The sequence below is a fragment of the Pimephales promelas genome, chromosome 5, assembly GCF_988280905.1.
Source record: "Pimephales promelas chromosome 5, fPimPro1.hap1.1, whole genome shotgun sequence".
Taxonomy (NCBI): Eukaryota; Metazoa; Chordata; class Actinopteri; order Cypriniformes; family Leuciscidae; genus Pimephales; species Pimephales promelas.
In genome coordinates, this window is record NC_142773.1 from 20,040,693 (window position 1) to 20,066,862 (window position 26,170).

Genomic DNA, 26,170 nt, shown 5'->3' on the forward strand with positions numbered 1-26,170 from the left:
ATATATATATATAACAAATTGTTCTTAAATATATACATGCATGTGTGTGTGTGTATATATATATATATATATATATATATATATATAAAATAATTATACACCACATATATTATGTAAACACAAACTTATATTTTGGATGCGAATAATTGTTTCACAGCTCTATCTCAGATTACATAAAAAAATATCTGGGTTGTGTTCCAAAGATTTACATTTAATCATTTAGCAACTTTTTTGCAATTTACAAATGAAGAGAGCAAGCAATCAAACTATAGGACAACAATATGCAAGTGCCGTGATCATCGCAAGTTAGTCCAGCACAGTACACATAGCAAGGTTGTTGTTGTTTTTAAAATAGAAATAGAATAGTACGTTTTAGTATTAATGGTTCAAATTGCTGAAAAATGGCTAAAGGATAGAGCTCGGCATGTCATTCCACCAGCAGGGAAGAGTCTAGATGAAGGTTTTTGTGCTTTTTGAGATGGCACCACAAGTTGCTGTTCACTTGCAGAACGCAGGCTTCTAGATGGAACATAGGTCTTTATGAGTTTAGGTATGGGTGTCGGGCCTTGCATTTTATGCAAGCAACAATTGACAATCCAGTCCTGGATAGAGTTATTGTTGACGAAGCTAGCTGAATGGAGAAGTTGTGGTGTAGTGTTGGGGTGGCAGGGACAACAAGCAGCTCTGTCTTCACACGGTTCAGTTGAAGGTGGCGGCCAATCCAGCAAGAATTGTCTGTCAAGCAGACTGAGATGCGAGCAGCTGCCTTCAGATCATGAGATGTATGGAATGAGAGGTAGAGTTGTGTGTCATCAGCATAGCAGTGATAAGAAACAACATGTTTCTGGATGACAGATCAGTGGTGATGACATTTTGATGGAGAAGAGAAGTGGTCCAAGCACTGAGCCCTGAAGCACCCCAGTAGCTGTTGCGACTAAACACCTATCCTCTCCATGACACCCTGAAGGATCGACTTGAGAGGTAAGACTTGAACCATTGGAGTGCATTTCCTGAGATGCCCTTCGTCTTGAGGATTAACAGGAGGATCTGGTGTTTAATGGTGTTAAAAGCAGCAGACCCAGCAGGATGAGTATTGAGGATTTGGAAGCTGCTCATGCCTCAGAGCTTCAGTAACTGAGAGCAGGGCAGTCTCAGTTGAGTGGCCACTTTTGAAACCAGACTGGTTGTTGTCCAGGAGGTTATTCTGTGCAAGAAAGGTAGAGACTGGTCTCATTCAAGTGTATTAGAATGGAAAAAGGGATAACGGTCTGTAATTTTCTAGATGTGTCTAGTATTTTTGAGTGGGTTTCTTATGCAGTGGGGTTACCCGAGCCTGCTTAAAACCCTTTCACACGTAAGTTTAAAATATTCTAACTGACCCCCCAGCGTGAGTTTTTCAAGGCGACCGTTATTTAGAACTTGCCACTTTAATGTTTCCATGGTGACGCGTCATTGCTTGTCACGTGACACAGCACAACCAGAACAGAGCGCAGAATGAGTGATGATCTGCTTTTATGTCATTTTTCCTTTTTTATTAAAAATATTAAAAAATGTATTAGCTATATCATGAAACACTGATATTCCGATTGTCAAATATGTGCAAGTGGATGGGTTTTGTTGTTTAGACATCTTTATAACGATCGCGTTAGTTGAGCTGTATGCACAACGGGCGGCGCCATTTTAGTTTCGTTTTCAGTTCAGAGAATCGGATCTGTTGGATTTATAACGTCAATTCATCCACTTCTCACGAAATAGATGATAGTAAGTGGCTGGTGAACTGGGAGAAGAATAGGATCAAATGTTAAGCTACTTACACAATGTGTAGGCTATCTGATATGAAGTGTCATCTTATTATAATTGAAAGGATTATTATTGCCGCTTCCATAGACATCTGTGTGTATTTTACAAACTCAAAATCATTGTTTTGCTAGTACATATGTGTATTTAAATGTCTGAAACCTAAAATAAACATTATGTGGTTGAAAACACTCAATAGTTGTGTGATATATGACAGCACTGAGTGCGTCTGTCTCTGGCTGAGCGCCAGCCAACGCGCGAGAGCAAGTTTGAATTTAGCAGTTGCTGACGTGTGCACTGCACGTTCTAATCACACCGGTGTGATCGTACGCTCCAGGGACCAGCCAAGACTGATCACACCGGTGTGATCGTACGCGTGAAAGGGTTAAATGCTGTTGGGAAGGTACCAGTATGAAGAGTAGTGTTAACCGAGGAAGAAACAGGATCAAGTGGACAGAAGGTTGATTGGAAAGGATGGGTTTCGAGACTTCTCCCTGATGTGTGTTAGCTGTTAAGATGTCTGTGTCAAATTGTGGTGTGGAAAATTGGCTGCTAATGTGTTTATTTTATTTATGAAGAATGTGGCAAAGTCATTAGCTGTTAGGGTTGATGAAGGGGAATGAGGGTTTAGAAGAGAGAAGGTTTTGAAAAGCATGTGAGAGGCAGAAGAATTGTTCATTTTGTTGTGGTAGTAAGTTAGTCAAGACATTACAGAGACATTAGCAGAGAAGGAAGAGAGGAGGGATTGATTCAAAAACCATGGTGATTCAAAATCTGAAGCCCTGAGTATAGAAAGATTATCGTGGGAAACATCAGATGAACGAAAGTCTTACTGATTTGGAATGACACGAGGCTGAGTAATTAATGAAATATTTTTCATTTTTGGGTGAATATGACTTTAAGCACAATTTTGGCCAACTAGCAGTCAGATAGGCCCGGGATCGTCAACTAACCGTCATTTAAGGGTAAGGTGGATGTTGACGTATGGTCAAAAGACGTCAGTCATATGACGACTTGGGATGAGACTGTGTTAATATAAGAGGTAATCAGTCTTAATTTTCAATTTGTATAATTCTGATACTCCTCAGATTACTTTTCCCTCTACCTTTTTATGTAACTGACTTAGATTTCTAACTTTTAAGACTAGTGTTGCTGGCCACAGTGGTGTTAAACCTACAATATGTAATTTTTTTTCACCGCTAGCAGGGGTCGCTAACCTCTTACAATAACAAAGGCGTAGATTGATGATGCAATGAATAAGTGGAATCATAGAACTTGCTGTCATGCTGATGAATCAAATAATGCTTGTGGATGAGTGAAAACATTCATGTTTTTTAACATGACTGTGGTATGATGCTTGAAAACGCCTTGCCAATATTGATCCTCGTTTTATTTCAACGCATTCTCACCCCAAGGCGTCACCTTTGACCATGCATATTTGACGTTTTCCTTTAGCGTCAGTTACATGACGCGATCCTACGGCGTCATCTAACTGACGCTTTACTTTAGCGTTAGTTAGATGACTTTAGATGTCCGTTAGATGGTTTAGGTCGCGCGATCACGCGATCCTAGGGCGTCATCTAACTGATGCTAAAGGGCGCCTAAAGCGTCAGATATTGAAGCATAGTCAAAATGCTTCCCAAGGTGTCAGGTGAGCCTTGGGGGTGAGAATGGGCTGTTTATTTCTATTCCTTTTGTCCCAAAGTCTGGTTGCCATGATCCATAATGTTTGAACAAAACAACAACAGCATGCCGCTAAACATTACACGGTTGTCCGCATCTGTCGTCATGGTTACCATAGCAGGACAAGTGAAAACCAGGGATAATACGGGTATTACATCATTGACAAGGGACGTGCGCTGTTTAAAATTGTGAATTTCTCTGAATTTACAAATTCTTGGAAACATTTAGGATGATGTAAGTACACAATTGAAAGACATATATTACACTGTGCAAGTGTTTTTTGGATATTTATCCATCTCTGTCAAGTGTTCAAGAGAAGAAATACAGTAAACAGTAAACTACATCATCAACAACATAATAATATGTAACACTATAACCAGAGCACAGGACACATTTTAAACTATATATCGTCAGCCTGTGAAAAAAAAAAAGTATAATATGTCCTCCACAGAGACAATAAATAGTGTAGCACGTGAAGTTCATGTGATTTATCACTGATTTTTGCGTCAGCCAAGTATCGCTCTCGGGCACGGCAGGGTCAGGAGAGCAGCTGCTCTCTCCAGTCCTGGTCTTAATGGAACTGGCAGAGGCATTGACGACAGTTGTAGTTCCCACAGTCTCAAGGCTTGATTTAGTTGGGGGGGAAAAAATCCTCAAGCCTGAATTCAACCTGTCTCGCTTCTTCTGCCCTGCTAACAAGCATAAAATAAATAGTGATAATATAAGTGTGTCAGACAGAAAGAAGAGGAAAGTGGTAGCAGGTGCAGGTATACAGCCACGGGCATGAAGGTTGTGTCGTGTGAGTGTGTGTGTGTGTATTTATAAGGGGGTGGGGAGTGAGCTTCGGGTTACCCTGAGGCACAAATGTGGGGAGAGAACAAGTTTTGTGTGTGTGTGTGTGTGTGTGTGTGTTATCAGGTTGAGAAGGAGGGTTTGTTACCTCCAAAAAAAGCCACCAGTGTCTTCCACACGTGTGAGGCGAGAGTGGGAGAAATCTGGGCATCAGTTCATTATCAACGAACATGGGAAAAGGGGTGAGTGTGTCTTTCTGTGGTGCTTCAATTATTCTGTCTGTCCTTTTCTCTCACTGTTTTTTTTTTTTTTTTTTTTCCCGTATGTGTCATGCACCCTTAAATAATGTATTGGTTCAGTATCACATGCATTTCTTATGGACACATCAGGATTATGTGGGAATATGTTTTTGTGTGACTTTGAAAAGGAGATGTGTGAATCTCACAAAGAAATGTTGGGGTGATGCGTCACAAGATAATTGAAAGAAAAAAATACAATTATAATTTGCATTAAGAAAATAAATCCTGTTTTAAAGCCATTAGGATTATTCACATTATGGAATTATTCACATCGCAATTTTTTTCCCCTAAATTCGTATTACTGTAATGCAAAAAAGACACATTTTTTACTGTAGTACTAGACAAAAAAAGAAATTGTTTTAAAAAAAAGTTAAAATCTTAAATTCCAAATTCCATAAAACAAATGCCACCATTATCTTCTTCAAATGTACTTTTAATAATAAAGGGGGCTTTTTTTAATACTTCCCCCCAAAAAAAGAAAAATAATAATTAATATTTTTATTACAATTTAATAAATAATGCTAAAATATTAAAGTAGCATACAATAAAACATGTTTTTCACATTGCTGTAGTAAGAATGAAAGCTAATTGAGGAAGGAGAATGAGCTTATTAGAGTCATACAAATGTCACAATGCAAAAATGTTAATTGTCCTAAAAATAGGTTTGTTTTCATATATCAAGAAAATATGACCTGAACATTTCTTGACAGTTCTCTTGAGATTCGCTGAAGGTCTGACATGTGTGATTATCTGAAAATGATTTTACTGATGTGATGCCCTGTTTTTGCTCATAATGAGGGTGGGAGGTGTGATGGATTATGCTGGCTTACATTTGATTGGTATTAATATGAATTAATTCAGAGAAGAGGTCAGATTAAAGGTGTAATGAAGGATCTTCTATCTGTTCCACATGCTGTACACGTGCGCACACACAGAGACACACACACATACAGACACAGCTGAGGGAGAGTGACAGGACCAGGTGATTTCCATGACACCCTGTTCCTATGTGTCAGCACACAGCACACATTTCCTGCCAAAGACGAGCACATTAGATGGTCCGTCATGCTCAAGCACACTCACGTGTTTGATAACACTGTCAAAGGCCTGTCATAGTTTGTTGTATGTCGTTTTAAAGACATAACTACTGAGCTGTAAAGTACAAAGCAACATTATGGTAAAAAATATGATTAATTCATGAATATTCAGCTGACTAATTAACAATTAGGTGCCAGTGTGATGCGATTAACAAATGTGTGTGCATGTATATACCATCCAAATGTGTGGGATTTGTAAGATTTTGAAGTTTAGTGCTGAACAAAGCTGTACTTATTTGATCAAAAATACAGTAAAAACAGTAATAATGTAAAATATTATTACAATTTAATTGACCTATTTTCTATGTTAATATATTTAAAAATGTATTTTATTCAGCTGAATTTTCAGCACCATTACGCCAGTCTTCAGTGTCACATGATCAGTTTTTTCTATTTTTACTTGGAAGGAATGAAACATGAAGGAAACAACTGAGAAATCTCATAATCTGCGAAAGCGCAATCTCTGAGTAATATAATTGTATTCTCTGGGTATTATTCTCTTCCTCTGTCTCTGTCTCTGTCTCAGTACGGACATGAAAGCAGCCCTGAGGTTGCTCCAGCGGTAGGAAAGAGAAAGATGAAAGATCAAGCTTTAGATGAGCTGAAGAAAGAGGTGTCACTGGTAAGAAGTTATTATTTCATGTGTGAGCAGCAAGCATGTGAGCGAGTATAGGAGATCATAATTACAAATCAAACAATGAAATCGTTTGTAAATGTGAAACATCTAGACGGTTCATAATTGTCAATGTTGTCTGATGCTCTTGTGTGTGTTTCTACTACAGGATGATCATAAGCTGTCTCTAGATGAGCTCAGCACTCGTTATGGAGTTGACCTTGCCAAAGTGAGTCATCTTAACTTTCACCTTCGACATTTACATTAAGGAATCGGATATTTTTTCCGATCGCAATGACATTTTACTCACCGGCACATTCAAGCAGCATACAGAGTAGGCCTAGACTTACAACCAAATAAACAAGGCCTTGAAGATATAGCGAGATATTATTTAGTGATATCAATTGGGAAAAACGGCTTTAGTTAAATAAATATAAAATTTGAAACCATTTTCTGATATTTTTTGATAGAGCATTTATCCTGTATCCTATTTCTGGAGCTTGAACCCTTGTTAAAAAAAATACAAACAAGCAATCACAATAACTGGGTTTATACTGGCCCTGAACCTAGTCCATTCATTTTATGAAAAAGGTTGAACAAATTGCAACAAAAGCAAACTCAACTGATTTTGTATCCTCAATATGTCCTGAGTAAGAAAAAGACCCAAATATATCCCATTTATTCGCCTATTCGTTCTTTTTCTCACGTGAAAAGGGTAAAAATGTAAACCTTTATATATCATCATGAAAATCACTGAGTTGATTACTTACATCAAGACAAACAAAAAATCTATTACAAGTTTTTTGCAATCGTTTGTTAACATGTAAAGGGTGCATAATCTAATTACATATGTGCTAATTTTCATAAATACCCAAACAAATCTAAATAATTAATTATTATGACAGAGATGGGGTTTGCGGCTGGGTCAGTGGGACTGTTTCTAGGGGATGAGGGAAGAACAGGAGACATGGGTAAGGAGAATGCAGAAGACAAAAAGTAGGTAAAATAAAAAGTGTCTGGTTCAAAAAAATCTAATTACGTACACAATGCACTCAATGCACAAAGCCCATTTCTGCCATAATAATTAATAAAGGCTGGTTTCTAAAGTACTTCTTCCTGCATTAATGTTCATGGGTAGCCTAAATGGGTTCCATTCAGACCTTAATATTAAATAGTTCACTGTTATATGTCAACAAGATTAAAAAAAACATTTTCACCTGCTGTATACCCAATGTTTCGATCTGTTTGGGTATTTATGCAAATTAGCTAATACGTAATTATATTATGCACCGTTTGTCCATGTAAACAAACAATTTCAAAAAACGTATAATACATATTTTGTTTGTCTTGATGTAAGTAATCAACTCAGTGATTTTCATGATGATTTCTAAAGGTTAAAAATTTTACCCTTTTCACGTGAGAAAAGGAATGAATATGTGAATGAATGGGATGTACTTGGGTCTTTTTCGAAACGTTAGTCTAATGGGATTTTTCTGGGCTTTTTTTTTGCCTTACTCAGGACATATTGAGGATCCAAAATCAGTTGACTTTGCTTCTGTTGCAATTTGTTCAAGGTTGACCCCCATTTTGGCTTAAAATGACAGGAATACTATCCCTAAACCCAACCTAACCCATGTAGTTACATCATATTACCAGCATTTTCTTGGGTAACACGTACTGTAAAATAAAGCGTAACCTAAAAGTATTATATTATATTATATTATATTATATTATATTATATTATATTATATTATATTATATTATATTATATTATATTATATTATATTATATTATATTATATTATATTATATTATATTATATTATATTATATTATAACCCAGACTGCAATTCCCAAAAGCGTTATAAGCACAAGTAGGTCATATAAACCAACTCTTTACAATTGACTTGGATGTACAATGCTCTTGCGAAAAGCTGCCTGGGTCTCTAATCTTGACCTGCTGACATGTGTCCAAACCCCTTCTAAATTTGCTGGTTGCTAAATTGTCTGCAGGGAATCTTGAGTTACTTTGTCTCCATCCCACCCAGGGTCTGACCCATAAGAGAGCTAAAGAAATTCTGCTCCGTGACGGTCCAAATGCACTGACCCCGCCACCCACCACACCAGAATGGGTGAAGTTCTGTAAGCAGCTGTTCGGAGGATTCTCCATCCTGCTCTGGATCGGTGCTCTCCTCTGCTTTCTTGCCTACAGTATTCAGGCGGCCACTGAGGATGAGCCTGTCAATGACAATGTGAGTGCACTTACCCTCCAGCCAATGAGAGATTGTGAGAATGTTGTGAGCTGTGGCCTTGCGACACAGTGACTTGTGTTCCTGTAAGAGCCACGGGTTTAAATCTGGGTGACATTGAGTCCCGGTCCTGTAGGAAAATCTTTCTAAATGTTATTTAAAGCTTGTTGCGCATGACACGTCCCATAGTGTAGCTTTGTGCATTTAAAAACAATTCTTCAACTAGTTTGGGAAAGAATTAATATTTTTAATATATTGCACAAATCCGAAAGAAGCCTCATTATGAGGAGATGGTGTTGACACCTAATACAATTTTCAAAATAATATAATTCACAATAAATAATGAAAGTACCAATGTTTATCTCTAATTCCTGTGCAAGTTCCTTTGTACAAATCTCTAAGTTTTCTAAAAATCCGTATTTAAGCCGATTAAATCTCAAAAATGTGTTCAATTGGCCTCACTCCAATAGAGGGGAATTAAAACCCACAGTTAAAATTTTGGGCTACTGAGGTGGATGCATTGCTTTTAGCTCTGGTGTCCCATTTACAGTATGATAAATGAGTCCAAGTTTGTAGACTGAGCTCCCAGCTGCTTGTGGGACAGTTTAGGGTCAGTGATAACTGAAAATGTGAAGTTAAGGATCGTTTAACTGTGTTTGCTCTTTTACATCATGATTTCTGCACATTTACTGTTCTAAAATGTTTTGTTTAAGGGTTATGATGATAAGGTGAGCATGTGTTTAAAATGGTCTGGCTTTGCTGTTCTTTTGCAATGTATGAGTCTATTGTTCATGTAAAGATGGTTAAAATATTGTGACTGTGACTATTGTGACTAATTGTGACTGGTGGGCATATATTTCTAAACTGAAACTCCCTGAGATGGTAAAACTTTTCATACATTGGTCACTAGAGTTTCCAGTGCATTTCAGGGTAAAGACCCCAGGAATTGCATAAATTAAACAAACTGTAAGCTGTCAATAACTCTTCATAAGCCTGTTTTTTAGCATATTTACAGATGGAAAAATAGTGATAGAGTCTTGGCTTAAACCTTATGGGTTGTAGTATTGAACCCCCTGACCCTTGACTTGTGTTTCCCTCTCTCCGCTTTACTGCAGCTGTATCTGGGTGTGGTTTTAGCTGCTGTGGTCATCATAACCGGCTGCTTCTCATATTATCAAGAAGCCAAAAGTTCCCGGATCATGGACTCTTTCAGAAACATGGTGCCTCAGGTCAGTGTGACTGTGACAGCAGTAGCATATTGCTTTGGATGCAAAATGAATGCATGTAAATGATACCAAATCCCAAACGGAAACCATTATGAGCAATATTTTCTATGATTTACATAAATCCATGTAAATCCCTTTCAACATTTAAAAGCCCAATGTATGATTTATATAAATGAATGTAAATCCTTCTTAACTTATGAAAGGAACCACATGCCAATGCCACCACCCCCTCTTTCAGATTTAGCTTTGTTGGAATATTGGTTACAATATTGAAATACACTACAGAAAACAAATGTGGTGCAAGAAGTAAAGAAATATACTATATCTTATTTATAAAGGCAAAGATGGGAATAAAAAATCTTATTTATTTCTTACTTTCACAAAAGTTTGAAACTTTATTGTTTTTTTTATAGGAAATAAGGTACGAGAGGCTGTGCTAATTCGCGGCCCCTAACGTTCCCGTATGGTTCCTATTTGGTTATGTTTTTGGGAACCAAATAAGAACGTTCTGGGAACGTTTCCTGTAGGTTATTTTTAGGTTCTCCTAAAAGGAACGTTCCCAGAACATTCCCCTAACCTTAGGGGAACGTTCTATTTACGTTAAGAAAACTTTCCTGGGAACCAATAGGGAACGTTCTAGGAACCAAAAACTAACGTTTCCAGAACCTAAAATTATTTGCTCGCAACGCCCTTCAGCCGTTACTTATTTACGATACAGCAGTTGCCTCGAGTACTTTATTGCTTTTCTAAAACGGTTAACACAATAAAAATATTAAAGTGCAAAAATATGTATTAGTGCAACTTTCATGAAGTAAAATCACAAAAATCCTTCTTTCCACTAGAAAAATATAGTCCCTGACCGTGAAACAGCAACAACATTTCAATGTGTAATAGCCAGTGTTGTGGAAGTTACTTCCAAACTGTAATACATTAGGTATTACTTGTTACTGTTATTTAAAAGTAATTCATTACCTTACAATATTACTGTCCCAGAATTGTAATGCGTTACATTACTCATGTATTACTTTTGAGTTACTTTCACCAAAATAACTAAGTAGAACAACTTTGGGGCTGTAACGATATGCAATATGAAACCGAAATCGCGATTCGCCACACAACTCAGATCCACGAACAGAATCGCGACACACCTCTTCCAACTCCCAGCGTTAATTCTCCTTACCGTCCAGATCCAATGCTGCCTTATCTTTAAATTAGGCTATTAGTATTATTTGAAGTTAACATTATAAAATACGTAGACCTACACCACAAAACTAGTTGAGGATAAATTATTTAAAATTGGGTCCAGCATTATGGACATGACATTTGCACTCAAAACTTGAAATAAAAATTCTCAGAAAATACATGTATTGAAACGTATATAGGCTACTTCCTTAAAGGACTCCAGACATTAGACAAATATCAGTCTATGTTTTATTTTTAATATTAGGGAAAAGACACACATTCATGTGTGACAAAAAAAAAATAGGAGGCAAAATATATTTTTTGTAATTCTGTTAATTACACTGCGCAAATCGGATGAGGAAGGGTTGGCTCTCCAGTCTCCATAGAACTTAAAATATTCATTTTATTTTAGTTTTCGTGTTCGCATTTATGAGGAAAAAACAATGTTACAGACGCGACCGCTCTGAACTGGCATTAAAAGACTGCTTTAAAACTTTCACATAGTCTGTTGCCTAAGAAGTAAAAGCAGACAATACACTGTAATACAACTGTAATACAAGCCTCACTGAACATGTAACGAGTAAAATATTACTGAAAATTGATTAGTAATGCCTTACACTACTGCGTTACAGCAAAAAGTAATATGTTACTGTAATGTATTACTTTTGTAATGCGTTACTCCCAACACTGGTAAAAGCCTATGCATGAAAGCTCAAATAAAATCAACACAGGAACTGGAGTGTTGCGCAGCGATAAATAGAACATGAACATTTGTCATGAACAAAGCACAGCTATTGACCAATCAGAATCAAGGATTTATTATTATTAACGGTGTAAAATAAAAGAAAGCACAATAAATAGACTAAATGGTAATTTAAAAAGTCAGTATGGTAGAAAACCACACATACTGTAGGTGACCCCAAAAGTTATAAAGTCTATAAATACACACACACACACAATGTCTATAATTGATAGTGTAGGTTGCTTACAGTATTGCAAACTCTGTTTTGATATAGGCTATTCGTTGCTGTAGGCCTCTCCCTAAATAAATAGTTTTTCTGCATCATCATGTTTGAGGAACTTTACTATTGACTTTTTCTTTCAGCAAGCTCTGGTGATCCGTGAAGGGGAGACGTTTCAGATTAATGCAGAGGAAGTGGTTCAGGGAGACCTGGTGGAGATCAAGGGTGGAGACAGAATCCCAGCAGACCTTCGGATCGTCTCTTCCAGTGGCTGCAAGGTAGAGAGAGGGCAAGTGATGCTGACAGATATTAAGGGAAAGATCTCAGATCTGGGATCAGCTTTGTTTACCAGCCTGTAGTCTTAGTGATAAGCCTGAGATCAGAATGAGAACATCTATTTTGCCTTTCTCAGGTGGATAACTCGTCTCTAACTGGAGAGTCAGAACCTCAGACACGTTCTCCAGAGTTCACTCATGAAAATCCCCTGGAGACCAGAAACATCAGCTTCTTCTCCACCAACTGTGTGGAAGGTCAGATCTTCATTCATTCATACATTCATTCATTCATTTATTCATTCATTCATTCATTCATATTTATTGGTTAATTTTTGTGTGTGCAGGCACAGCCCACGGCATAGTGATCAACACAGGTGACCGTACAGTGATGGGCCGCATTGCGACTCTGGCGTCCGGTCTGGAGGTGGGTCAGACACCCATCAATAGGGAGATCGAGCACTTCATTCAAATCATCACAGGCGTGGCCATCTTTCTGGGCGTGTCTTTCTTCATCCTGTCCCTTATTCTGGGCTACTCCTGGTTGGAGGCCGTCATCTTCCTCATCGGCATCATTGTTGCCAATGTCCCTGAGGGACTGCTGGCTACTGTCACGGTGAGACAAATACAAACATATACATATTATAATATTCATATGCACTACCATTCAAAAGTTTGGGTTCAGACATTTAAATGTTACAAAATTTGTTTTTTATGTCAAATAAATGCTGTTCTTTTGATCTTTCTGTTCATCAAAGAATCCTGGAAAAATGCATCACAGTTTCCACAAAAATATTAAGCAGCACAACCTTTTTCAACATTGATAATAACAAGAAATGTTTCTTGAGCAGAAGATCAGCATGACACTGAAGACTGGAGTAATGATGCTAAGTTACATTTTAAATACATTTAAATAGAAAACAGTTATTTTAGTAGTATTAGATATTTAGATGTAATATTTCACAATTTTAATGTGTTGATTGATCAAATGAATACAGCCTTCGTAAGCATTAGAGACTTATCCCCAGCAAACACCGAACGTTCGCCTAACGTTCCCGAATAGTCCCATGAGGTTATTTTTTTGGGAACCAAACAAGAACGTTATAGGAACGTTCCATGTAGGTTATTTTTAGGTTCCATTTTTATAACGTAAGGAGAATGTGGTACCGCTTCCTTTTACAATACAGTACTTACAGTGTAATTACAGTGTACTTACCTAGAAAGTACTGGCTATAAGGTAAGTACATGGAACAGGGGTAGGTTTAGGGGTAGGTTCAGGGTTAGTACTAGTTATTACCCAGTAATTGTAGTTACTAAAACAAGTACATAGTATTTACATGAGTAACTGGAGTGTAAAAGGAAGCGTTACCGAGAATATTCCGGGTACGTTCCCTTAACCTTAAGGGAACCAAAAACTAACGTTCTGGGAACCAAAAGCTAACATTCCCAGAACCTACATTTGTTTGCTGGGTCTTAACAAGCCCAAACTTTTCAATGGTATTCTATAAACTTACATACTTAAGATTTTTTCTCGTTCTGTGCATTCTTTTGAGTCTTTCATCCTTCTCTCTTTGTATGACTTCTTTCGCCATTATTTCAATAAACCCTCAAAAACACTTTTCAAAAGGCACAAAGACCATAAAACATTATCGTCTTTTAGAACTTCTATTTTAACTCCATCCAATCTCTCTCAGGTATGTTTGACTCTGACTGCTAAGCGTATGGCTCGCAAAAACTGTCTGGTGAAGAATCTAGAAGCCGTGGAGACTCTGGGCTCCACATCCACCATCTGCTCGGATAAAACTGGAACCCTCACTCAAAACCGGATGACTGTAGCTCACATGTGGTTTGACAATCAGATCCACGAGGCCGACACCACCGAGGACCAATCAGGTTAGAATGCTTTCAGGTCCACAGACCAAACATGTGAACATTGTTAGGTCACATTGGGCCTCATTTATCAAAAGTGCATACACCAAATTTCTAGCGTACACCCAAAACTACGGTGACTTTGAGATTTATCAATATGGACGTTGGCGTACGGCACGCTCAAATCCTACGCCAGCTCAGGAGGTGGTATATGCACGTTTTGAGTTTGAGTGCACAGAAAAACAATTCCTAACACCACAAAACGCACTGACAAACTAAATGATGTCTTCATTTGCGAGCCTGTGAGCTTTACCTGACGTTTCAGGGTTAGGCCCGGCAGGTGCATACAGATTGGTTTCGGTAATGAAATGCTTTCAATGACCAAAAAATAATTCAGACTGACAAAATAATAAAAATGACATTCATCTTCTTTTAAATAATAATAATAATCAGGCGGTGAGAGCAGTGTAAGCATAATCTTACGCCAACATATCCGGCCATCTACGCAAGAATGATAAATGAGGGTCTTTGTGCCTTAAATAATGTTCCAAAACGACAAAAAAAAAAAAAAAAACGCCACAAAAGTATTTCTAAAGTCATTGTTGACTAAAAAACTTCTGCCCTAGCTTTTATAAGCGTTTTTAATGAGTGTAGTGATGACCAATTTGTGAACAAATTATTCTTTTGAGTCGGATCTTGTCCGTGAATCAGTTCATTTAGCTCAATGTGAATGATCCGTTCATGAATTTTGGACTGAATTTGGTTCTGGCGATCAACTCCTCAAATCAATCCAGTTGAAGTGGTTATCAGCTCATTAAAGAGGAAGATAGATCTATTCACATCTTCACATAGATCAATTGCAAATATGATTTGACTGGTTGTCTACAGTATACAATATATTCACTTTCATTGTGGATAGAAAAAATCGTTTTTGATGAAAACTTGACTGAGTGTAGGACACAGTGTAAATATTCATTATACTTTAGGGATAACGTCCCTGTAATTAGCATATAAGTTAGGTCGCTTTAGATGAAAAGTTCTGCTAAATATACCTTTAGTGCTTTTGCTACCTTTTGAACATTTAGAGGGAGAATTCTTCTATAGTCCATATCTCTGTTTGAGCGCACTTTACCAAATCTATTCTTTCTCCTGTGTGTGTGTGTGTGTGTGTGTGTGTGTGTAGGTTCTTGCTTTGATAAAAGCTCTCCCACTTGGTTCTCTCTGTCTCGAGTCGCAGGGATTTGTAACCGTGCTGTCTTCTTACCGGGACAAGAGGAAATTCCTGTGCGCAAGGTAATACACACCACATACACAATTACCGACACCAGACATTTGAAAAGTAGTGTACATCGACTACATATGTGTGCAATACTTATACACAAATATTAATCATAAATAAGATAAGGGGTTGTGTTCTATTGTTTGATTTGTGACACTGTGTGTTCACAGAGGGACACAGCAGGTGACGCGTCAGAGTCCGCTCTGTTAAAGTGCGTTGAGCTCTCATCCGGGAATGTTCAGATTCTCAGAGAGAACAACCCTAAAGTGGCAGAAATCCCATTCAACTCAACTAACAAATACCAGGTTCACCTACAGGAAACACACACCCAAAGCTGCAAAGATCTTATAGAAATATCTCGATGTCATACAGATATTGACTTGAGTAATAAATAATCCCCATCTCTCTCTCTCTTTCTCTCTCTCTCTCTCTCTCTCTCTCTCTCTCTCTCTCTCTCTCTCTCTCTCAATTTCAATTCAATTCAATATAGCTTTATTAGCATGACTGTGTAACACAATGTTGCCAAAGCATCAACATATTATATAAAAATAATAGAACAACTCTCTCTCTCTCTCTCTCTCTCTCAGCTGTCTGTTCACGTGATAGAGGAGAGTCCCACTGGACACCTGCTGGTGATGAAAGGAGCTCCAGAGAGGATTCTGGAAAGGTAATTAATACCAGACCACAATACAGTGAATCCATATACATAAACATAAATAAAAAGAATCAGTAGCTGTGGTTATTGATTAGACAACATCATTTTTATTGATTAATAATAGCTTTAACTATTCATCATGAATCCATAGTTGCGATTAATATCAAATTTGAGAAATCAAATTTGCCTTAATCTTTTGACATGTAAGAGGTCATGTATAGCCTACTTTAAACGGCTTTTTCATTATAAACAAAGCATTTATTTAACCAAGCTCCAAAAATGTCTCGTTTGGATATTGTGGGATTTGTGACATCACACGGGCAAAATACATTTACATTTGACTTCCTCCAGAGCAAGACATCAATGAATAGTTATTCATTATCGCACCATAGGCTCCGCCCACTGCCTCTCAGTGGCTTAACGGCTAAAATTTGCCTACTCCAGATGCAGGCGTCACAGTCTACTGGAGAGTTTGCAAAGAAACTTTTGTTAAAGCTACACTGTGTAACTCTTTTAGTTTATTCTTAGCTAAAAACACTTAGTTCTTTCAAAAATATATGTGCTCGTTAATGTATATTTACTTCGCACAAGTAATAAAGTATTCTCGTGAGTGTATAATATGCCATTGAAAATACATACGGGTAAGGGGTTCTAATGTCGGTCGCCATGTTGCCCCTCCATCTTGAAAGTACATTAGCCAAAGAGGGACATACCCATTAATTCAAGCTTCGCCTTTCGCGTTTACGTTTGAGTTAACACTCATGGACGAGGTCGAACTGGAAGCCATGTTTATCTTGGACTACATTGGCCACCGTAGGAGTAAAAACGAAATCGGAATTGAGAGGAACACAAACTAATATTCACTGGATGGTCATATACCTTTTCACCGCTAGATGGGGGTAAAAATCACACAGTGTAGCTTTAAAAATGAAGTAGCATTGGCCATTTACTGACAATCCTTAAAGGGATACTCAACTATTTTTTCATATTAAATTATGTTATTCCCTTAACTAACACGAGTTGATGCGTACCTCTCTCATCTCAGTGTGTACGCTCAATCGCTCTGGCGCATGAGACACTTTGATAGCACTTAACTAGCCCAGTTCATTCAACATGGGGTAAGCAGAGAACCGACCAAACACCTCCACGTTTTCCCTATTTAAATACAGTTACATGAGTGGTGTAACTCTACCAAGAATGGTGACACAAAATAAAACGTTGCACTTTTCTAAGCGTGTAAAGTGGATAACTATAATGTATGGCGGAATACGACGAAAACGTGGAGGTGTTTGGTCGCTTCTCTGCTTGGCCCATATTGAATGAACTGGGCTAGTTAAGTGCGATCAAAGTGTCTCGCGCGCCAGAACGATTGACGAGAGAGGTATGTATCAAGTCCTCTTAGTTAAGTGAATAACATAATATATTATTAAAAAAACGGTGGAGTATTTCTTTAAGTAGCTGTCATTTCAGACAGAGGGTCAGATTAAAGGTGGAAAAAAAATAGTTTTCCCGAGTATGTGTGTGTGTTTGTAAAATGAAAATCTAAAAGTAAAGGCTAATTCAAAATATTAATAAATACTATAATAATATATTATCCTAAAATAGCACGGGATAATGGATAATTAATAAACTGGATAACTACAACGTTAATCAATAACTAATTATTGATGATGATACATCATAAAACTTATTTCTGATTACTGCTCTAAGTATTGTTGATCCATCAAAATTCCATAGCTGTGATTAATATCTGTTATTACTGACAGTAATTCAATAGCTGTGATTTATTGGTGATTGCTCATACAGGTGCAGTTCCATAATGATCAATGGACAGGAACTCCCAATGGACGATGACTGGAAAGATGCATTTCAGGGAGCGTATATGGAGCTGGGCGGACTGGGCGAGAGGGTTCTGGGTAAGTCTTTCTTTCTTTCTTTCTTTCTTTCTTCCTTTCTTTCTTTCTTTCTTTCTTTCTTTCTTTCTTTCTTTCTTTCTTTCTTTCTTTCTTTCTTTCTTTCTTTCTTTCTTTCTTTCTTTCTTTCCATCCATCCTTCCTTCCTTCTTTCCTTCATATTTGAATTCTACTCTCTCTCTCTCTCTCCTTTAGGATTCTGCCACCTGTTCCTCTCTCCCTCTCAGTTTCCGAGGGGATTTGCGTTTGATTGTGACGAGCTGAATTTCCCGGTCAACCAGCTCTGTTTCCTCGGCTTAATTTCCATGATCGATCCGCCCCGAGCCGCAGTGCCAGATGCTGTGGGCAAATGCCGCTCAGCTGGCATTAAGGTATCCATTTATAGGTTCCATCCATCCATCCATTCATTGACAGTGTTTTGTGTCAAAGGTGACCGTTATCCATTTTTACAGGTTATCATGGTAACGGGAGATCATCCTATAACTGCCAAAGCTATTGCTAAAGGTGTCGGCATCATCTCTGAGGGCAACGAGACTGTGGAGGATATCGCTGAGAGACTTAATATACCACTGAGCCAAGTCAATCCACGGTCTGTGTGTGTGTGAATCTGTCTCTATTGAATGTTTGTTTGAAAGTCTGGGTTACTCTGTGCGTGTAAACTAAATCTGAATGGGTTTTATCCGCTTTTATTGCTTCTCCACAGATAATGAAAATGGGCACTGTTCTGTGTGTGTGTGTGCGTTTCAGAGATGCTAAGGCCTGTGTGGTTCATGGTTCAGACTTGAAGGACATGAGCTCAGAGTATCTGGACGATATTCTGAGGTACCACACAGAGATTGTGTTTGCTCGCACTTCACCTCAACAAAAACTCATCATCGTGGAGGGCTGCCAGAGACAGGTGTGTGTGTGTGAATTTTAAAACATCACACACTGGAGGTCTTGCATGGCAAATCTCACCAAATGCAAGTTGTATTGAAATATCAGATCTTTCTGTTTACATTAATGGCCCTGATATACTTCAAGCGAAATAGAAGAACGAACTGATGCGACTGTCATTTCGAACTTTCAACAAACACTCTAAAAAATGCGGGTTTGTTTTAACCCATCTTTGGGTCAAATATGGACAAACTCAGCCATTGGGTTAAATGTTTATATTACATTTTTAACCCAACATTTGAGTTTGTCCATATTTGACCCAAATTTGAACCCAGCATTTTTTAGAGTGTATTTTCAATCGCACTATTTATTTTTTAATGTGGAAAAGTGCACATTTAATTCAATTCACAGTTAGTATAGCTTTTTATTCCACAATGCATATTTTTTCAAAGCAGCTTTACGGAAAATGCGTGCTTCTACATTACAAATAATCTGTTTAACAGAGGTGACTGAGTCCAAGTTATGTACAAATCACGTAAAAATGTACTTGTTGAAGTAATTATTACAAGTTTTGTACAAAATTGCAATATATAGAGCATTTATTGGTGCATGTTGATTCAGAGTTTACCTCATCTGAAATCCTTGCAAGAGTTGGCACCGTCTCTTCACAGGTGTTGAGTCATCTGAAGTCTTCATAAGAGGCTGGATCCAAACTGGAGTTGGCGTAGTTAGTTACCTAGGGATGGACATCCTGTGATTTAACAAAAAAGCAGATGGAAAGTAATTAGCGTAGCTGCTATTCATAACTTCTCAAACAAAGATAATCGTGCATTTGATCTGATATAATGGGATTATGAGGTGTAGTATGTGAATGCTTGGCTAAAGAGATGTGTCTTTAAGTTTAAACTGAGCCCTGAACATCATCAGGAAGTTTAGGAGCCAAATGTGAAAACGCTGTCCATCCTTTAGTGGATTTCAATATCCTATGGTACTACCAGAAGCCCAGAGACCTAAAAGAGCGTGGTGGATAGTAGGGCAATATAAGATCAGTTAAATACACAGGAGCTAAAGCGTTCAGCGGTCAGTAGCAATACTTTGTAATTGATACCTAATATGAAACCACTGTGGAGATGATAAAATTTGTGTTATATGATCATATTTTTGACCTGGTATGAACTCTAGCAGCTGCAGCTTGTTTATTGAGGATGAAGGACAACCAGCTAGTAATGCATTACAGTGATCCCGTCTAGAGGTGCTTTTCTGCATCAGAACTAGCTAACAAAACCAAAATGATTATTTGTCTTCGTTCTGTTTGAAACAAACATCACATTATCACATATTACACACATAAACTAACTCAACATCAAATTATTAAATACTCATTCCGTTCATAACGTACTACAAGTACGCTATTGGTCTGTGGAGCTGACACTGAGCTGACCAAACACAGCATAATGCCTTTATTTTTGTTAGAAATTGACAGTTTTATTCAGCAAGGATGCTTTACATTGATTTAAAGTGACAGTAAAGACATACTGAATTCTGAAGGGCCGTGTAACACTGAAGACTGAAGTAATGATGCTGAAAATTCAGCGTTGACTGACATCACTGGAATAAATTACATTTAAAATGCATTAAAATAGAAAACTGATCAAATATGCAGCCTTGGTGAGCATAAGCACTTCTTAATAAATAAATAAAAACATTAAAAATCATACCAACATCAGTGTACACTTTATATCTTCATTTAGTCTGGCTTATTGACTTGATTGGCTGAAAGCTCTTTTTTGTTTCTAATTAGCTGACTGGTCTTTTTCTCTGATTCTGATTGGCTGACTCCGGCTGCAGGGTGCTATAGTGGCAGTGACAGGTGATGGGGTGAATGACTCTCCTGCTCTGAAGAAGGCTGACATCGGCGTTGCCATGGGAATCTCGGGCTCAGACGTTTCCAAGCAAGCTGCTGACATGATCCTGCTGGACGACAACTTTGCCTCAATTGTTACAGGAGTGGAAGAGGGTAAGAGAGAGATGGAATATTAAGAATAAGTATCTCTTCATTTTTTAGAGATAACAAATTTCAGAAGTGCTATATTGGCCTGACTGTTTTACACAATCATTAATACAGAAATAATTTCAATTCAATTAAGGTCGTCTGATCTTTGATAACCTGAAGAAGTCAATTGCGTACACGCTGACCAGTAACATCCCAGAGATCACACCCTTCCTGCTTTTCATCATCGCCAGTGTGCCACTGCCCCTGGGCACAGTCACCATCCTCTGCATTGACCTTGGCACTGACATGGTGAGATGTGCACACTCACACATGTGTGCATTCATTCAGTCTTACTTCCAATTCCTGTCAAGTGTCATACTAACCTCGGGCACCGGACCATCTCAAACACACAAACACACACATACATATGAACATCTTTGTCATCACTGTCATCATTTTCTCTCTCTCTCAGGTCCCTGCAATCTCTCTAGCGTATGAGTCGGCAGAGAGTGACATTATGAAGCGTCAGCCCCGAAACCCCAAAACTGACAAGCTGGTGAATGAGAGGCTCATCAGCATGGCTTACGGACAAATTGGTTAGCCTCAAGTGCCCTTGCACACAGATATCAGCGAACACACACACATGGCCTTTACAACTTCATTCTTGTCGTTTCGTTTCGTTTATTCTTTTGTATAGCAACTTACTGACTACCACTGTTGTTCCAAAGTGATTATTACAATTACAATCAAGTGATTACATTACAATAAAAGTACCAGCAGACATACTGACAAAGTGAAAAGAAAACAAAGAAAACATCCATGTACTACTGTACTAAAAAGCCAAAGAATACAGATACAGATTGTTAACTTTGTAGTCCATGAAGAATTTATATTTCAATAGAGGCATCGTCAACCTATTTTTAATGGGTCACTGGGCTCACTTGGCACCCTAAGCAAGACATGACCAAAGCAAACATTACTAATATTAATTTTATATGTGTAATATGGGTGGGAGAGAATAGTTTTTTCTGCAATAAGTGCAAAAAACATAGAAATAAAGGCCTGGTTTCACAGCCAGGGCTTAGATTAAGTCAGGATTAGGCCTTAGTTCAAATTAAGTAGCTTTTATAAACATTTATAAACTAAAGGGGGAAAATAAAACATTACTGGTGTGCATCTTGAGAAAAAACAATGGCACTGACTTATTTTAAGATATGTCAGTCCAAGTTGCTTTCTGTTCAGACAACTCAAACACTAAGCTTAAGCCTTGTTTGTGAAACCGGACAAAATAGTTTTTCGCATAATAAGTGTCATTAAAAAAAAAACACTTTGAAAATCTGAGGGGGGTGAATAGACCTCATGTTTCTGATTAATATTGTGAATAAAATACCTTTTCATGCTCTGCTGGGATAAAAGTAATTACATGTGTTTGTGTACTCATTTATCTTTAGGTATGATCCAGGCGCTGGGAGGATTCTTCACCTATTTTGTGATCCTGGCTGAGAATGGTTTTCTGCCGTATACACTGCTGGGTATCCGACTGGATTGGGATGATCGTGTAGTTAATGACCTGGAGGACACCTATGGACAGCAATGGGTGAATTCACACACACCGATTTTTTTTTTTTTTTTTTTTTTAAAGAAGTCTTGGCAAAATTCAAATCAAATTGATACAAATTGTTGAAATATTGTTACACTTTCAAATAACTGTTTTCTAATTTAATATATTTAAATGATGCAAAGCTGTATTTTCAGCATCATTACGTATTGTCACACAATCCTAAATCATTCTAATGTTAATGCTGCTCAAGAAACATTTCTTATTATTTTGAAATGTAAAAACCTTTGTACTACTTAACATTTTTGTGGAAACCATGTTTTTTCAGGAATATTAAATAGAACCGTATTTATTTTTTGTAACAATGTACAAGACTATCTCTATCACTTAATCAATCTAACGCACCCTTGCTGAAAAAAAAAAATATATATATAGATAGATATATATTAAAAATACGAATTTCTTAAAAATATACAATAAAAAAACTTAAATCAATTAATCACACAGGTTCATGTGATTCAATTAATCATGCGATTAATTTTTATGCATTTGTATAAAATAGATTTACACATCAATTCCTAAATTTATGTAAAATCAACATAAAGGAAGATTATTTTTAATATGAATAGTATAATAATATGTAAGCCATATAGTTTTTATCATTTAACAGCCCTAAATTATTCTAATTATATATATATATATATATATATGAAGAGTTCAGATGCAAAAGCCTCTAAATGCCATTTGAAATTTTCTTCTTTAATGATAATTTTTTATCAAACTTGTATATTTAAGTTCAGTAATTTCACTTAAATAACAATTAATAGGTAATTATCATTGCCATTTAAGTGAAATCTCTAAACTTAAATATACAAGCTTGATAAAAATCATCATTAAAGAAGAAAATTTCAAATGGCACTTAGAGGCTTTGCATCTGAACTCTTCATATATATATATATATATATATATATATATATATATATATATATATATACGTATATATATATATATATATATATATATATATATATATATATATATATATATATATATATATAATTTATTACAATTAAAGAGCCTGATTGATCAGATATGTGAAGAATGTTTCCAAATGTTATCAAATGTGTGTATTTCATTATGTCTATTTAAATATATATGTTTCAGACTTACGAGCAGCGTAAGGTTATTGAGTTCACCTGTCACACTTCGTTCTTCGTCAGCATAGTCGTGGTGCAGTGGGCCGACCTCGTCATCTGCAAGACACGCAGGAACTCTGTTTTCCAACAGGGCATGAAGTCAGTGTGTGTGTGTGTTTGTAAGGGATTGCATTGAGGAGTGTGATATTTGCATACATCTCTGTTAAATGCTATTCTCCGACCTGTGCTCTTATAGCAATAGGATTCTCATTTTTGGAATGTTTGCCGAGACGGCTCTGGCAGCCTTCCTGTCCTACTGCCCCGGTATGGACATTGCCCTAAGGATGTACCCACTCAAGTAAGGGACAAACACACACACACTCTTCAGCTCCATAGAACAGCTTGTTTTTTTGTTTGTTTGTTTTTTGCTCCTTTCCTCACATTTTCTTTTCTCTTTTTCCTATTTCTTTTGCAGGATTATGTGGTGGTTCTGTGCTTTCCCATACAGTCTGCTAATCTTTGTGTATGATGAGATCCGTAAATTAATCTTGCGCAGGAATCCGGGAGGTGAGCACAGATGTTTACAAAGAACATTTCTGAGAACTTTCATAATAGCCCACATTTGTTCTCAAGTGAAACGACCATGTATACTGTCGTCTCCCTGTTTAAATTATGCATTCTGAGGTATTGGCAAATGTAAAAACTAGATTTTTTTTAGTACTTTTTTTTAGTACTAGTTCTTAGCACTTAAACTGATGACTATCAAAAATGGCACAGATAATGTTGCCAATATTACTATTTAAATTCAAGGTTCAAGAAACAATACAGCAGTATACATTGCTTTTTTATTATTAATTTAATTAATTTTGCTCTCTCTGTCTCTCATTTGCAGGCTGGGTGGAAAAAGAGACCTACTATTAACAGGAATATGCTATCTTTTTGCATGACTGTCTCTCTCTCTCTGTGTGTATCTGTCCTGGTAAAAGATATGAGGAAAGTTAATGAGACAAATGAAGAATCAGACAACCATGTGGCATTTATCATGTAAGACTGAATGTGTGTGTCTGTATGTGCATATGTGGGTGTGTGCATGCACTCGCATAATCTGTTTACATGATGTATCCTGAATACAGTATCATTAACCTCAATAATTTGATGATTTAATAGCCAGCTAGGGTTCAAGATCATTGCATTTCTACTGAATTGACAACGCGTTCTCATCCCAAAGCGCCATATAGGACGCTTTTGCAAAAGCGTAAATATCCAACGCACATGGCACCCTTTAACGTCTAATGAGACGCTTCGGTTATGGTTAAGTTTAGGTAAGGTGTAGGGTAAGGGTTAGACCACTAGGGGGCGCCTTCTGCCCAAATATATCTGCGTCCCATTTCACGTTAAAGGGTGCCATGTGCGTTGGATATTTACGCTTTTGCAAAAGCGTCCTATATGGCGCTTTGGGATGAGAACGGGCTCGAATTGATGTTTTGCTGTGAATTTATAACTTTTAGGCTGATTATGAGCTTTTTTTAAGAGTTCATTTTCTTTAAGTTTTCACTTGAAGAACATGTGAAATATAGTAGGCTTCACACATGATTGAAATAATTCACATTTTAATGTAGGCTACGAAATTCATGAAAAAGCTCATTGGTGCCAATGCAATGCAAATGTATTAGAACTGTATTGTAAAATTACTATCTCTATGTTTCTATTTAAATACTTGTAAGAAATATAGCATAAAAATAAAATTCAACAAAAGATGGATCTCTGATGTTTGACTTTTGTTTTCTAACTCAATTCACTGTGCAACGTGAACAACTATGGTACTTTTTCTGTCCTTGACAGATATTAAAAAAAACTAAAAAACATTTCCACTTTTTTTTCACACTTACTAAATGTGTAAGGGAACCTATATATATATATACAGTATATATATATATATATATATATATATATATATATAAACCATTGTTCAATTTTGTTGTTTTATATAAAATAGGAGGCATTTTGCGTTTTTTGCCTCTGTCCCTAGGCCAGACTTTGGGTCTTCAACCTTATCTCACTTAAAATCTAATACTGATATCATTTTAAATTCAAACAGAAGGTATGCATTATAACCAAATTCATTCAAATCTAATATTTTTCATATATATTTATTTTCAATTTGACATATTTTAAACTTGTTGAACACTTGTCCCTTGGGTTCACTGTCATTTCCACACCTCTGCATTAAATGCAATTTGCAAAATGTCAATTCCACAACCGTCTTTTCCACATCTGTCTCCATGGAAGTGATAAAGACAGTTGGCTTGTCAAGGACATTGTATGTGCTTTAAAAGCAAAGTAGTTTGCCTATAGCGCTAAAAATAGAGTGTATAAACACAAAAATTACATATAATGTCATGAGAATGTTTTAAATTGAGATATTTTATTGTTGTACGAAACACCACATGATGTTGGATCCATTAGTGTGGGAGGAAGCAGTACTCACCGATATTGACTGCGAGTGAATTTGGATACAAAATTGGTGATTTTAAATTCAAACAGAAAGAATGAATAATAGCCCAAATCAATCAAATCTAATATAGTTTCTTGTATTTCTTTTCAATTTGGCATATTTTAAACATGTTGAACATGTTCACTTGTTCATCTGTGAGTGAACCTCTGCTCTGGTTCAGGGAGTGGTGAAACATGTCACATTTTTCACAGAAATTTTCATTTGGA

General features: G+C 36.9%; 1 protein-coding gene across 1 annotated transcript; it reads left to right on the top strand.

The window, feature by feature from the left end:
- Positions 1 to 6,184: 6,184 nt before the first annotated feature.
- On the top strand, positions 6,185 to 25,208 carry atp1a2a (ATPase Na+/K+ transporting subunit alpha 2a). The gene is made up of 23 exons (XM_039694727.2): positions 6,185 to 6,290; positions 6,451 to 6,510; positions 8,328 to 8,531; positions 9,644 to 9,757; positions 12,042 to 12,176; positions 12,311 to 12,428; positions 12,518 to 12,786; positions 13,865 to 14,063; positions 15,223 to 15,332; positions 15,489 to 15,623; positions 15,906 to 15,985; positions 17,780 to 17,889; positions 18,082 to 18,257; positions 18,339 to 18,475; positions 18,634 to 18,784; positions 20,611 to 20,779; positions 20,910 to 21,064; positions 21,228 to 21,351; positions 22,207 to 22,352; positions 23,478 to 23,608; positions 23,706 to 23,807; positions 23,925 to 24,016; positions 24,342 to 25,208. Exons 1-23 carry the CDS (start codon positions 6,246 to 6,248, stop codon positions 24,368 to 24,370), a joined length of 2,991 nt encoding a protein of 996 aa, XP_039550661.2. The 5' UTR covers positions 6,185 to 6,245; the 3' UTR covers positions 24,371 to 25,208.
- The last annotated feature ends 962 nt before the right edge of the window (positions 25,209 to 26,170 follow it).